A 13,382-nucleotide genomic window follows, 5' to 3' on the forward strand; every position below is an offset into this window, starting at 1 on the left:
CAACTTCAAAGGACTTTTTTATGGTTAAGACCTGGTTTTTGGGTTGGGGGTAGAGATGACTTTAGGTTAGAGTTAGGTGGGATGGACTGAGTAAGGAACATAAGCTCATGATAAAATTAACATTCGTTTTAGTCAACTCAACGTTGCCTTATATGAAAGTTGAAGTGCAGTGATGTACATAGATGTTTATGTTGCCATGTGACCCTGGCCTGGTACTGGTCTTGCGAGTCCAGTGCAGCAGCAATTGTACTTATCTGATGAGTTGGGGCTGAAAACAACAAGCAATTTTAATAAAAAAAATAAGGATTTTAGTTTATCCTTCATGTCTGTAATCTTTCTGAGCCAGTGACTCTAAAGGTCCTCTTAAGTTCACCCGGGACTCCAAGGAAAACTAGAAAATGTCCTTTGCTCTGATGAGGACAAAACCGAGATTTTGAATCAGTGTTTTTTATGAGCACCAACCACTGCATGTCACCCCAGAGGCACCGTGCAAATCTGTGGTGATCTGTTGTGGTGACAACATCGACCTGTGTGAATTCTTTGCTGCAGGTCCTGGAAGGATTGTAAAGACATAACATGAATGAAGCGAGCCAAAGTGATTCAGCCTGAATGAAAACATTTACTTTGAAAAAGACCGTACTCTGGTAGGGTCTCAAGCTTTAGACCAAGTCCCATGTGATTGGCCTCAGATGCAGGACGGGTGTTAGCGTGTTTGCATGAAGCATGAGGTAAGTTCCTCTGTGCAGCTCGACCTCTTTGTCCCTCACCATCACGGGAGGCCCTGTTGATTTAACTGTTAAGCTTTCCCCGGAAACACAAAAGATGGACAGATAGAGAGGTTAAAATACAGAAGGAAGAGCCGATTGAACGTAGAAAGTTTTTAAAAGGCTGGTGGGTGATTTTAGTGGCCCCGAGTCCCAGATTTGACAGCGCGTTTCAATATATTCTCTTCTGATCAGAGGTGGTCATCATAGGTGAGCTGTGAAAAAAAATTTTCATTCGTCAGCACGTCTGGTAGCTTTAAAAGTTCTGTTTACTCACCGAATCAGACCTGCGGAGACACTCTTAACTCACTGATCCTAAACGAGACACTATTAAGACACAGAAAGACTCCGGATTAGAACGTTTAGCTCGTAAGGAGTTTCAAGAAATGCTTGTTGTGCGTTTCTCTGCTCAGCTTTAAATGATCTGAGGGGTAAAAAACAGCAATCAGTTGCAGATTTTGATACTAACAGCAGATGGGGGGCGGTTTTAGGGACCCCTTTACCGGAAGGTTTAAAAAAATTCAGCTGTTGACGGCGAACAATGTGCATGTTAGTGTAGACTTCTAAACAGTATTCTACAGTTTGTTTGAACATTAATTTAAATGTAGCAAAACCATATTTTCAATTCGATATTAAACCTCCAGGTGAATTTAGTGAATTGACTGTTTAATCAACCTGCCTTTGAGAAAAGAATACGTATCTATTGCTGACACACACTTACATGAACAGACTTTACAGGATCTGCAGATGTTTCAACACAAAACAGGACCTGACTCAGGTTGAGATTTGCAGTAATAAAGGGTAGTCCCACTTTTTGGCAGCCCTGGTTGGTATAGGCATTTTCTGACAGATGGATCCGCAATTTTTTACCCATCGTATAAAATCAATTTCAAGGATTCACCATCTCTTGTTGTTGCTCCTTTTGTCACTGTTTGAGGTGACAGCCGCTCAGACTCGTGACGCGGTGGCTGTAGTGGCCATCAGGCTACCGTCAGTCGCTGCGGGTCACCACTGTGAGGCAGCAGCGAGTCCGCAGCCCCATTCTCACCAGGTTGTGCATGTTTTCAGACCGTTGACGGGCAACAAAATTGAATGTTTGATGATAAACGCAGCACGACACCATGACCTGTTGGAGGGATGGATGCGAAAACTTTCAACTTTATTTGAATTGTGTGTGAAGTCTGGTGGGGGCGGGTGGGGGGTAAAATTTATGGATTGTATAAGGTGAAGAAAGATTGTCTGAACTATGTGATTTGTGAACTATGAGAGAGCAGTTATGTGGAGTTGTGTGTGTGTGTGTGTGTGGGGGGGGGGGTTACATACAGGGATTTGCAGCAGAGAGGAAAGAAAGAAAGGGGGCAGTGGCACTCAGTGTCAGAGTGCTATACACACTCACATGCACACACACACATACACTCACACATACACTCTGTTTCCTCTGCGTCTCTCTCCGAACGTGTCAGTCAGTGGATGGTTGTGTGTGCTGTGTGTGTGTGGCGAGCCGATGTTGGAAAGAGGCCGTTACCATCCTTCATCTCTATGACCGACGGTAAGGTCCTTACATTCACTTTAACACGCTTCACTTTACTTCATTCTGCTGTGTGTGTGTGTGTGTGTGTTTCTCCTGACTTTTTATTGTGATTCTGGTCCACGGCCAGACCGAGGCCTCCATGGAGCCGCGTCAGTGTTTGCTGTTTTTTACAATCCGTTTCAGCACAAAGGTCAAAACTAGTGAACCGTGTGTCACTTATCAAGGTTCTGCAATAGATTTTCATAGAAACACTAATAAGTTTTACACTGGAAGAACTTCATTTAGTGGCATTAGAGGAAATTACTTTGTTGTCCTACTTCATTCTTTGATGCTCGGACGACGGAACTTTGATTGAGAACATCAGGAGACACTTGTTTTTAGGGCTTGTTTAACAGAATATGAAGGAGGAATAATTCCATGTTCACTCCCGGTGCTGTTATAATGTGTTTTGATTAATTTCTCAAAGGGACGTGGCTTAAAGTCTAAACCTGTGGATAATTGGATTTGGTTTCTGGTGTGTATTTCTGTCAAAAATGATTAAGCATTCTGAAATGTTGCACTTGCGGCCATGTGGAACAGAGATCTTTCCAGAAATCTAACATTTATTTACTCCCTGTGTGTTTTTGTGTCACCATTTTCAGCAGATGTGGCTCACGTGCAGACTTTCAGCTTTCATTTCAAGGATTTTATCACAAAAATGTTGAATAGCAGCAAACAGAACCTCCTTTATATTGGCTGAAAATCTCCAACGTCTGAATCCATGTTTTTAATAAAACAACACACAACAAACTTTATATAATTTACAAGTGAATTAAAGATGCTTTCCACCTATTTTACTCTCATGAATCTGAAGACTTTTACTTACCTCATGTGTTAGTTAGCAACAATGTTCTATTTGAAAGCATCTATTATGCTTATGTCAGTTGGGTCCAAAACTGGTCACTGTCAGGTTTCACATGACAGAATTATCAGCGCGAACCTGCCAGGTGAGACGTCAGTCACTGTCTTTATAGGACTTTATAGGTTTTAGAAGCTTTTGAGAAGATAAATCTTTGGTGAAAATGTCACTCATAATGTCTAAAATGACTGAATTTGACCAGCTTTCCTCATATAAAACTGCCTGTTTTAATAACAAAGTCTGAGTGATAGAACTATTAAGGCTTATTGAAATGACCATTTATGAATATTTGTTCCATCTTTTCTCCAGGGCAACAGAAGAAAAGACCAGGTCAAGGAGATGCACCATTTCTCTCAGAGGACTCTCACCAACTAGTCGACTTCCTGTTGCGATATATGAGTGGTGCTGAGGCAGAGTGGACCTCTTTAACACCCCTGAACGACTGTTAAAGCTCCAGCGGCAGCGCCAGACATGTCCTCGCCCTCCCTACCCATGCCCTCGCTTCCCCCCAGCCCTCTGGCGATGGAATACCTAAATGATTTTGACCTTCTCAAGTTCGAGGTGAAGTCTGACACTCCGCCACTGCCTCCTCCGTGTTCATATCCCAAATCGGGCCTCCCTCAGGACCCCTCCAGCTCTCCATACACCAGTCACCCTCCACAGGACTCCAGTTTGAGCTCCAGTCCTTACAACTCGCTGCCACCCTCACCGACGCTCAGTGATGCCCACCCCCCGCCGTCAGGCTCTTCATCCCTCTCTTCCTCATCTTCCTCCATCTCCTTCCCTCTCTCCATCTCCAACAGCTTCACCTCCAGCATCAGCTCCGGTTCTCAGGGGAATGTAGATGGCAGCCCGGTCCACGGCGGGCCCCAGTGTCCGACCCCGGCCTCTTTGGAGGACCTGATCTGGTTGGCGGCCCTGCAGCAGCAGTTCGGAGGAGAGGTAGCCGGGCCCGCCACCCTGCTGGGAGCCTTGGGGGGCGTTCCAGAGCGGGGAGATCGTGAAAGGGGTCCAGTCAATGGGTTTCTGGGCTGCGAGGACGCCGTGGAGGCTTTGCTGAACTCGGCTGCTGCGGCTGTCAGCTCACAGGTACCAACTGGTTCTTCTCTGCTGTCATATATAAGACGTCCTATAAGAAATCCTCATCCACCATCTTCATCCTTCCCAGTTTCCAGGTCTCTCTCAGGGCTCGACTGGCACCCTGGGAGACTCGGGCAGCGACAGCGGAGGCGACATCTCTTGCTCCAAAGGGACGGACATGTGTCACCGCCCTCTCGTCTTCCTGTCCTCCGCGCCCCCTTCCCTCCGAACGGCGCCCCCGCTTCAGCACCCTATCCCCAACCCCTGAGCCCACAGGGCCGCCTTCATCACCACCAGCATCACCATCACCAGCACCACCCGCTCCACCCCATGCACGGCAGCCATCACCACCATAACCAACCGCAGATGAATCAGGTATGGGGGGGGCATTGGTTTCAGGAAGAAGAGGGGGAATATGTGGAGAAGGATTAGGATTAGGACTTTATAATGTGGTTATTGTTGTCTGTGTGGACCTGACGTACAATTTAAAGGATCTATACATGAGTATATTATGTGAGGCTCAAGGTTTGGGTTCAAGAATTAAAAGATTTCATTGATTAAAGAACATATGTGGAAAATCTGGGACTCTAGAAAAAAATATAAACCAAATAAGCTCCTGTAAATCCCCTTAGACCTTATTAATTGCCTATTATATTTTATTAGCCAATGCATGCAACACTTATAGCTGCTTATGTCTAGACACAGAGTTTTAATTTTAAAAAAAACAAAAAACATTTTTGCCTCTTCAAATGCCTTACGTGGTTCCAAGGTCGAGCAACAAAAAAAAACAAATGCGGTGTCTTAATGTGACATTAAACTGTAAATAAACTTTGTTATCCTATTTGCTGGTTGATGGGGTGGATCTCCTCTATGTGGAGCACCATGTGAGCTTATGTTAATATCTGCTATTATTGCTATGTGTAATCCTGATAACTGTCACCCACACTTAGTCAGATTACATGACAGATTATGGGCATGTGGCGATGAAATGTGCCCCCCCCAACACTCACAGTAATTCATCACATGTCTGGAATGAATAAATATATATGGATCTTCACACTTATCTGACTGTAACCAGATTCCCAGCATGTGTCATGTTCTTAATTACTGTAACGTGGAGCAACAACGTTTCCTCTCTCTTTTCTCCATCTGCTCACCAGTGCGGGGTGAGCGAGCGCTTCTCTGACGAGCAGCTGGTGAGCCTGTCGGTGCGGGAGCTGAACCGACACCTGCGGGGAGTGAGCAAGGACGAGGTGGTGCGCTTGAAGCAGAAACGCCGCACGCTAAAGAACCGCGGCTACGCACAGTCCTGCCGTTACAAGCGCCTGCAGCACCGCCATGCCCTGGAGTCAGAGAAGCATCTGCTCTCACAACAGGTACACACTCACACCGGGACCTGAGATACAGCCTGAGGCCTCACCCCTACTGACGCCCTACACCTGCCTAAACTGGGGGGTTCCTGCATTAAAGCAGGTCTGTGGTCTCAAACCGCATCGTTGTGGGTTCGGACAACCGAAAGAACACAATAAACTCGGATGTCGTGGACGTCAAGACAGACGGAAGGTGGCTCGTGTTGGTGCTGCTCTGTATTTACTTTACATACGTGTGTTATGACTTTGCAGCGATGCAACAGTCAGCGCAGACTATAATGAAGAGTCAGGCGTGCCTGTTTGGGCCGCCGCCATATTTAACTGCCTCTGAAGTGTTTCTATGCTATTTAATTGAAGTCAGCTGCTGTTAACATCGTCTCTGGCTAATATATCAGTAAATATCAATAAATATCAGACATTAAAACCAGTCTCCCTGTCCTCCACAGCTGGAACAGCTGCAATGTGAGCTGACCCGCGTGCTGAGAGAGCGAGACGCCTACAAGGCCCGATACGAGAAGCTCCTCGGTACGAACCATAGCATTGGAGGTGGTGGCGAAGCCCCGGCCCCCCGCACCAGCAACCCGCCCTCCCCACCCCCCGACTACTTCCTCTGATCAGAGTCCACACGGAGAGGAAGGAGAACGTGGCGAGGACATCCGACAGCAGAGCAGATCCGGAGAGAGCGGACTAGGGGTGTACGTGTGTGTGTGTTTGCGTGTGTGTCAACGTGTGTGACAGGATAAACTTCAAAAACCTTGGCAGGAATTTTAAAGGACTATGCAACTGTGAAATCCACGACAATCCGCTCTTAAGTCATGGGTTTTAGACTCTAGGCTGCATCCTGGACTGCGAAACATACTTCTTCTTGAGGTATTCTGCAGGTTTCGGCACTGAAACAGAGGGCCAATCGCTTTTGTAAACCGGTTCAGTATTACCCTACATCGCTTTACATATTCGTCGAACAATAAATGCAGCTGCGATGTGCTCGCCAAACCGGTGGAGGAGTGGCTCAAACTGTAGTTCTATTTTTTTATAACAAGCTGCTAAGGCTGCAGAGGTCTGGGTAGTGCAGTGGTGCTGGATGTGGAGTGATATGGGCTTGGATCAATCATCCATGGCATGTGGTTGTATTTGCCAGATAATCTTTCACAGTTGCCTACTAAAGTGTTGAAGCTCACCGAGACTTTCTTATTCCTCTTTGGAGACGAATCATCACAGATTAAAGAATGTACGAGGACACCTTTCACAGGGAACCTTCCAGTGATTGTGCTAAATGAATAGCAGGGATAACGCTTTTGCTAGCCGGACGTGGCGACTTAAAGCCATTGAAAGTTCGAGCAGAGACTTAGTGTATGTGCTCACGTGCAGAGGAACGGGTGAGCGTAGCTTTAACAAAGGGACTGCAAATAGCCGGAGAGGAGCGAGGAACCCATCACAGAAAGGAAACACAGCGTGACGTGATGTGTGGTATTAAACAGATTCAACACCTCTGCGAAACGGACGGTGGGGACACGTGTGCACGGCATCGCTGATTACGGGAACTTAACTATGCAGGGATTTTTTTTTAAAAAAGTAATTAACTGTCCCATGAAATCATTGCCAGGGCTCATACACTAGAGCTGCGTGTAGGAAATAGGAAATTGTTCTTTTATTTATTCACTTATTTATTCAGTATTTATTGTTATTTATGTACTGATTCTGACCATTTTAATTGACAGGGTTTATTCAACTAGGGTGTATTTTTATTTTCCTACAGTTTATTGTTTTTAGAATTAACATTTTGAGGGGGGGGAAAGAAAAAAACGACAGCCGGTATCATGGTTTCCTGCTCCTGTAGTGTGGTTTCATATGCATATGAAATAAAGAACCCATAATTTGCCAGCCCTGCTATGCTGTTGCATAGTTTTTTTCCCTCTTTCCTTTTTTTGTGCACCTTGTGCACAGGTTATCTCTTTTCTGAACACCTCTCACAATCAGTTCCTGCAGCCCTGCTCCATCCCTCTCTTTATCTCTGTCCCTCTATAGTGAGGCGGTGACCCTGGGTGTGCGCTGTTTGGGATGACCTCATCTTCAGCTCTACCTCCCTCTCTGTGTCTCTCGCTCTCTCTCTGGCCAGTATAATAGGAGTGGGATTAGGTCTATAATAGCGCTCTGGCTGCTCACTGCCGGAGTCTATTGTGTCTTTGTGTGGGAGGGACACGCCAGTGCTCATGGCTATGCTCACATTTTGACAGAAAACATGTCCAAATAACACTCCTTGGATCAGGGAATGAGGATGACTTGATCTGGGGAAAAAAAACTTGGACTGAGGGAGAGGAAAAATACCTAAATTATTCATGTGTTATATATAAAAGTTATCTCCTGTGGTTGCACCTACACATACAGTACAGGCGCCAACAATCTCAACTGGTGAGGAGAAGGCTTGTTTCGTGCTGCCCCCTAGCGGTCGCTCTTCAGAAATCCCCCCTCTTCCAGAGGTCAACGGGAGCTTCGTGACACCGCCTGAGCATCCTTCCACCGGGATGCTCCCTGCACGGCTCCCTGCGATCCCACTGCCGCCTTCTGCCTTGCTGACCGGCCCCGCGAGCAGCTCAGCATGTCTCTCCTTGGCACCAAGTCCAGAATCTTTAGGGACTCCTGGAGCGCAGTGATGAGTAAGTGAGCGCCGAAGTGGACTGAGGCCCGAACCGAGAGAGAGAGAGACAGAGAGAGAGAGAGAGAGAGAGAGAGAGAGAGAGAGAGAGAGAGATAGAGAGAGAGAGAGAAGAGAGAGAGAGAGAGAGAGAGAGAGAGAGAGAGAGAGAGAGAGGGAGAGAGAGAGAGAGAAGGAAAGAGAGAGGGAGAGAGGCGCGTGACAGACAGGTAGGTGCCGCTCGTGCTCATAAGGGAAGTGTGGTTCGGAACAACAAGGGCACTTTTTCCTGGTTCTGCCCTCCCTGCACTCCCGTTCTTCCCCCGTCTTGGAGTCTTTATTCCCGGCGGCTCGTTTCCAGGTTGCAGATGCCGACAGATGTGCCCGAGGACAGGCTCCAGAGCGAGGAGACAGCGGCGAGGGTAGGTCGCTCATTAGCGCACAGGTGTGGGGGGAGGTGGCGGGCTCGTGTCTGATGGCGCTGGTTCTGGTGGTGTCACTTTTAAGACAACATTTTGTATTGAACCGCACAAAAGCGTAATTTTTCAAACGACTAACGCGAAATGTGTTTAATTAGGTTTATGCTGCGTCGTGTGGCTTTGTTGTGTGTAACCCAGCTGAGGGTGTTTTGGGCTACACCTGCAACACTATTAAGAGGCCATTAAAGGGACAGTTCACTAAATTAAGGTTTGGGGCAGATAAATTGTTCACTACAGGTGCACTACAGTCAACATGTTTATGTTGAACACCCTAAATTTGCCTTATATGCTAGTTCAACTCACACTGTGCACGTTGGGTAATCAAAAACTCAATTAACTACACAGTAGGTAGAAGATAATTACTTTGTCTGTTAAAATTAACCGCCTGTAATCATACATTTTTTTATTGCTGTCTATAATGGGGTGAGTAGTTTTGATTAACTCTGAACAGATTGGACTGATTAAAGAGGTAAAATTATATTTTATTTTGACAATAGTAGTTGATTTTATTTTACAGGACCCCAAGAAGGGAAAGGGATGGATGGATGGATGGATGGATGGATGGATGGATGGATGGATAGATGGATGGATGGATGGATGGATGGATGGATGCCAATAGATGCCGGTATAGATCATATGGAGATATGACTCTGACCCTTGGAGGGGGGAAACGTGAAGTTTGGGAGGAGGTTTAGCTAAATAGGTTAGATGTATATGCATCTGTTGACTGGTACCCAGGTGCTCGTCAACTGACGTTGGTCAAACCAAAGCCAGGTGCTGGATATTGTGCCTGATTTTTAGGACAGAAAATAAAGTGTAGTCAATTTGCCAATTTAAAAATATCGTATTTACAGCATGTTTCTGCCGCCCCCTAGAGTCCAATAAATTCTACATTGAACAAGGGCGTGTTGTTACCCTAATTTCTCCACAGGGATGTTCAGATGATGCGGACGTGTATGGAAATTGCATCAGATTTTTGTAAATGTATAAAATTCAAACTAATTACAATAAATCTATGTACAAAATACAGGAACAAAGCAGCAGCAATATAATTCCTGTAATGATGCAACTATTAGTTGATATGTTAAGCAGTTATCATTCAGTCTTTTATAGAATATTGGCCAAACACAGAGTAACATTGTATAGAGTAAAGCATGATTTTACAAATGAATGGAATGCGTGCAAACAACAATAATGCAGCACCCATAATAATATAACAGAACTAGCAGAGCCGCAGTGCTACTGATATTTAATACGAACGGTTACTACTAGTTTGTGGAGGGACTTTAAATGTCATTTCATTTAATAAAAACTATCTACAATAAAAGTATTGTGTTTGAGAGCTCAGATAATTGGAAAATACAGTGAGATAATGAAACCCACATACATTCAGTCATGCTATGGGACGTGTAGGTTACGATGGAGAGTGTGACTCATGTGGACGACTGAATGATGCTACTTTCATGGAGGTGTAATAGTGTACGAGAGGCACAAGTACCACTAGGTAGTAGAAGAGTTCTAGAGTGATTCGTCTTTATTTAATGTGCATTTACATTTCTCCTGCAGTATGACAGTATGACGCTGCCCAGCGCCTCCACGGTTCGCAGGGGAAGCACCCCGCTGCCCATCAAGCACCAGCTGAGGAGAGAAGAAGCTGTTCACGATGATTGTGACTGGACGTCGGGCGCGGTGGGACCGTCTGCTTCCCCCATCAGCTTCAGCCCAGCCTTAGACGACAGTCCGGCTGCCGACAGCAGACCTGACGGGCCCTAAGGATCGCCCTGCTGGGGCAGAACGGAGTGGGCAAGTCGTCCCTCGCCATCGCCCTCGCTGGGGACACGGAGAGGACGGCGTCTGTGGATTCTGAAGGTGCGGAGGCTGGTGCCGAGCGGGCGCCCTGTCACAGCGGGCCGAAGGCAAATTTATCACAGCTCTCTCCTGAGACCTAACCGCTGCTCTGCCTGTCCACAGGGGAGGGCTACATGCGCACAGTCACCGTGGATGAGGAGGACAGCACCATCGTTATCTATGACAACTGGAGACAGGTGGGCCAAACAACACCGCTCCCTTCCCACAATGCATCTCTGCGCCCTCATTAGACCTCTGAGGTCTCTCTGCCCCTCCAGACGGCCCCGCCCTCAGAGATTACTCTGTGCTGTACACAGCTATAGCTTCACGTAGACTCTTCATTTAAATTTCACAGGTACACATTCATCATTTGTCGCCTGAAGCCGGTGACACGCCAAGCGTAGATTAAAAAGGAATATTGAAGCTGACACAGGTACATTGTTGTCGGGGTTTTTTTTTGTCAGTGTTATATTTTAAGGAGAAAAGGTGTTTGTGGAAACCTTTCCAGGAAGACTAATCTGCTACATCTGCTTCGTTATCTGCTCGTTTTTGCACACATTTCCTGTTTTCCCTCAAGTGCGTTTCTGACACATTTGCGTGCGTGTGTGTGTGTGTGTGATGAAAGAGCTGCCCACAGAGAGGATGTGCTGCATTCTGCTGTGAGGAAACTAATCAAACACACGTGTGTGACACAGATGGAGGATGTGTGTGTTTCCCTACGTGTCAGTCTCTGACCAGCTACTGTTTGTTGTTAAACACGCTCTAATGGTCTCCTTATTTTTGCCCATATTCGCAGCCTCTGTCTTTCTTCCGATTGTTCATATTTTCTTTGTTTCGTGCTCTTCGTTTAAATGTCAGGCCTCCGCAGTGGCGCTTCAGTGCTTTGGTTAGAGAATGAAGGATTTAGAAGATGGCTTTTTTTTATTAAGGATTTTGTCTCTGTAAGCACGTCTGAATCAGCAGAATTTGACTTGCTGTATTTGTTTTCTTCTTATCAAATCCCCGGGGAACTGATAGAACAGCCAGCCGTGAGCTTTGCTCATAAAGCTGTAAAGATTTAGGAGCAGGAGCGATAGTCAAATATCGATGCTCTGTCTTATCTTATCTCACACTTCCCCAGAGCTAAAAATCATCCTTGTAAGATGTAGAAATGTGGTCTTTTAAAAAATACGTACAACGTGGGAAATATTCTGCCTCACAACTGTGGGTTTGTGAGATTGTTCTGTAGTCCCCAAACAATGTTCTCTAAAAATAAGCCTGAAAAGGACCATTCTGATGGATATGATGCATATGTTGGGCAGCCAGGTCCTCCTCTTCTTTGTGAGAGTCTGAGTCTTGTTCCTGGACTCACCGTCCCCTCTGTCTCCTCTGTAGGACCTGTCGGCTTTGCAGTGTGAGGTTTGTGTCCTGGTGTTCTCTGTGACCGACAGGCGCAGTTTCCACCGCACCGCTCAGCTGCGGCTTCTCCTGAGGGAGACTCAGCCTCAGACTCCCATCATCCTCGTGGGTAACAAGAGTGACCTCGTGCGCACACGTGAGGTCAGCTCTCAAGGTAAAGCCTTCCTGTTTTCATTTATCCCGCATCGCTGCTGATCCCCGGTGACCTTCAGACTGGGCGGGCTGCTTAGTCTTTTTGTCCTGGAAACATCCAGGAATAAATAATTCAGGTTTTAGATTTTAACGGGAATAAGAGGCTCTGAGTGCTTCTATTAGCAGGCAGTGTGAGCTCCTGACTGAGTTTGACGTGCACTTTCCGTTATTACACTATCGTAATAGCTAAAGCTTCTAAAGGCGTCTTTCAGCAGAAGCCTCACATTTTTGGACAAGTTTGTGCTGTCATTTATGTTACCTGTAACTCTCACCTTTGCTATTAGATCTGTGAGGAGTGAGATACTGAGCTAACTGGTCTGCTCCATCCTGTCCCCTCAGAGGCCATGTCCAGCGCTGCCCTCTACAACTGTCTGTATCTGGAGATCTCTGCCTCACTGGATCACCGTACTCCGGAGCTCCTGGAGTGCGCCGTGCGGCTAGCAAGGGGCGAGTCTCCCTGGCCCCCGGGGACCAGTGCAGAGGACATGATTGGTGGGGGCCAGCGTGAGAGCATGACGTCCCGTGCCAAGCGTTTCCTGTCCAGCCTGGTGCCTCGGTACCCCCGGGAGCGAGAGGTGGGCAAGTTCATGAGGCAGAAATCACGCTCGTGCCACGACCTGGGGGCGCTGTGACGGGGTCCTGCTCGGCCTCTAACAGTCTGATTGTGAGCAGACACATTTGGAAGTAAAAAAGATAGGAAAGAGAAAAGCTGTGAAGGTGCCGGAGTGATTGCAGGACAATACTGTGAGCGATCCTCCTGCAGGGGAAAACGGGAGCATGATGGCAAGATTTTATACACAAGACTAAGAGAACAAGATCAAAAAGTGTAGATCTCATGTAAATAAATAGTTGTAGTGGTCAATAATTAGGAACCTTCAAGATTGAGAGCTAAATAAAAAAACTGTATGGCCTCAGGACAGTGGCTGCGTGGCTTTATTGTTTGTCATTGTGTCACAGAATGACCGAAGAAACCTTTCAAAAACGAAAATCTTTCAGGCCAGTTTATAAAATGTTCTATAAAATATAGCAATGTCCGACTTGTCTGACTTCAAAAGCGTTAAACGCGCCTCTGCAGTCATAGTGTTCACGTTTGTCACCAAACCATTTTTATTTTATTTAGACTGTTTCTATAGTAACATCCATTCATTCCCAGAAAAGTTTTTTTATAGACCGTTCCTACAAAGAGGAAA

At 46.3% G+C, this 13,382-nt stretch overlaps 2 protein-coding genes across 2 annotated transcripts; both read left to right on the forward strand.

The window, feature by feature from the left end:
• Positions 1-2,125: 2,125 nt before the first annotated feature.
• Positions 2,126-7,524, forward strand: nrl (neural retina leucine zipper). The gene is given in 6 exon segments (XM_057038186.1): positions 2,126-2,313; positions 3,503-4,282; positions 4,362-4,497; positions 4,500-4,648; positions 5,434-5,649; positions 6,090-7,524. Coding segments are annotated over 5 exon segments (1,287 nt in total). The 5' UTR covers positions 2,126-2,313; positions 3,503-3,664; the 3' UTR covers positions 6,258-7,524.
• A 943-nt stretch (positions 7,525-8,467) lies between these two features.
• Positions 8,468-13,109, forward strand: LOC130528613 (GTP-binding protein REM 2-like). Its single transcript, XM_057038191.1, is given in 6 exon segments — positions 8,468-8,697; positions 10,321-10,522; positions 10,525-10,623; positions 10,726-10,799; positions 11,977-12,154; positions 12,532-13,109. Coding segments are annotated over 6 exon segments (900 nt in total). The 5' UTR covers positions 8,468-8,643; the 3' UTR covers positions 12,825-13,109.
• The last annotated feature ends 273 nt before the right edge of the window (positions 13,110-13,382 follow it).

This window comes from Takifugu flavidus, chromosome 7 (genome assembly GCF_003711565.1).
Source record: "Takifugu flavidus isolate HTHZ2018 chromosome 7, ASM371156v2, whole genome shotgun sequence".
In the NCBI taxonomy this organism is placed as follows: Eukaryota; Metazoa; Chordata; class Actinopteri; order Tetraodontiformes; family Tetraodontidae; genus Takifugu; species Takifugu flavidus.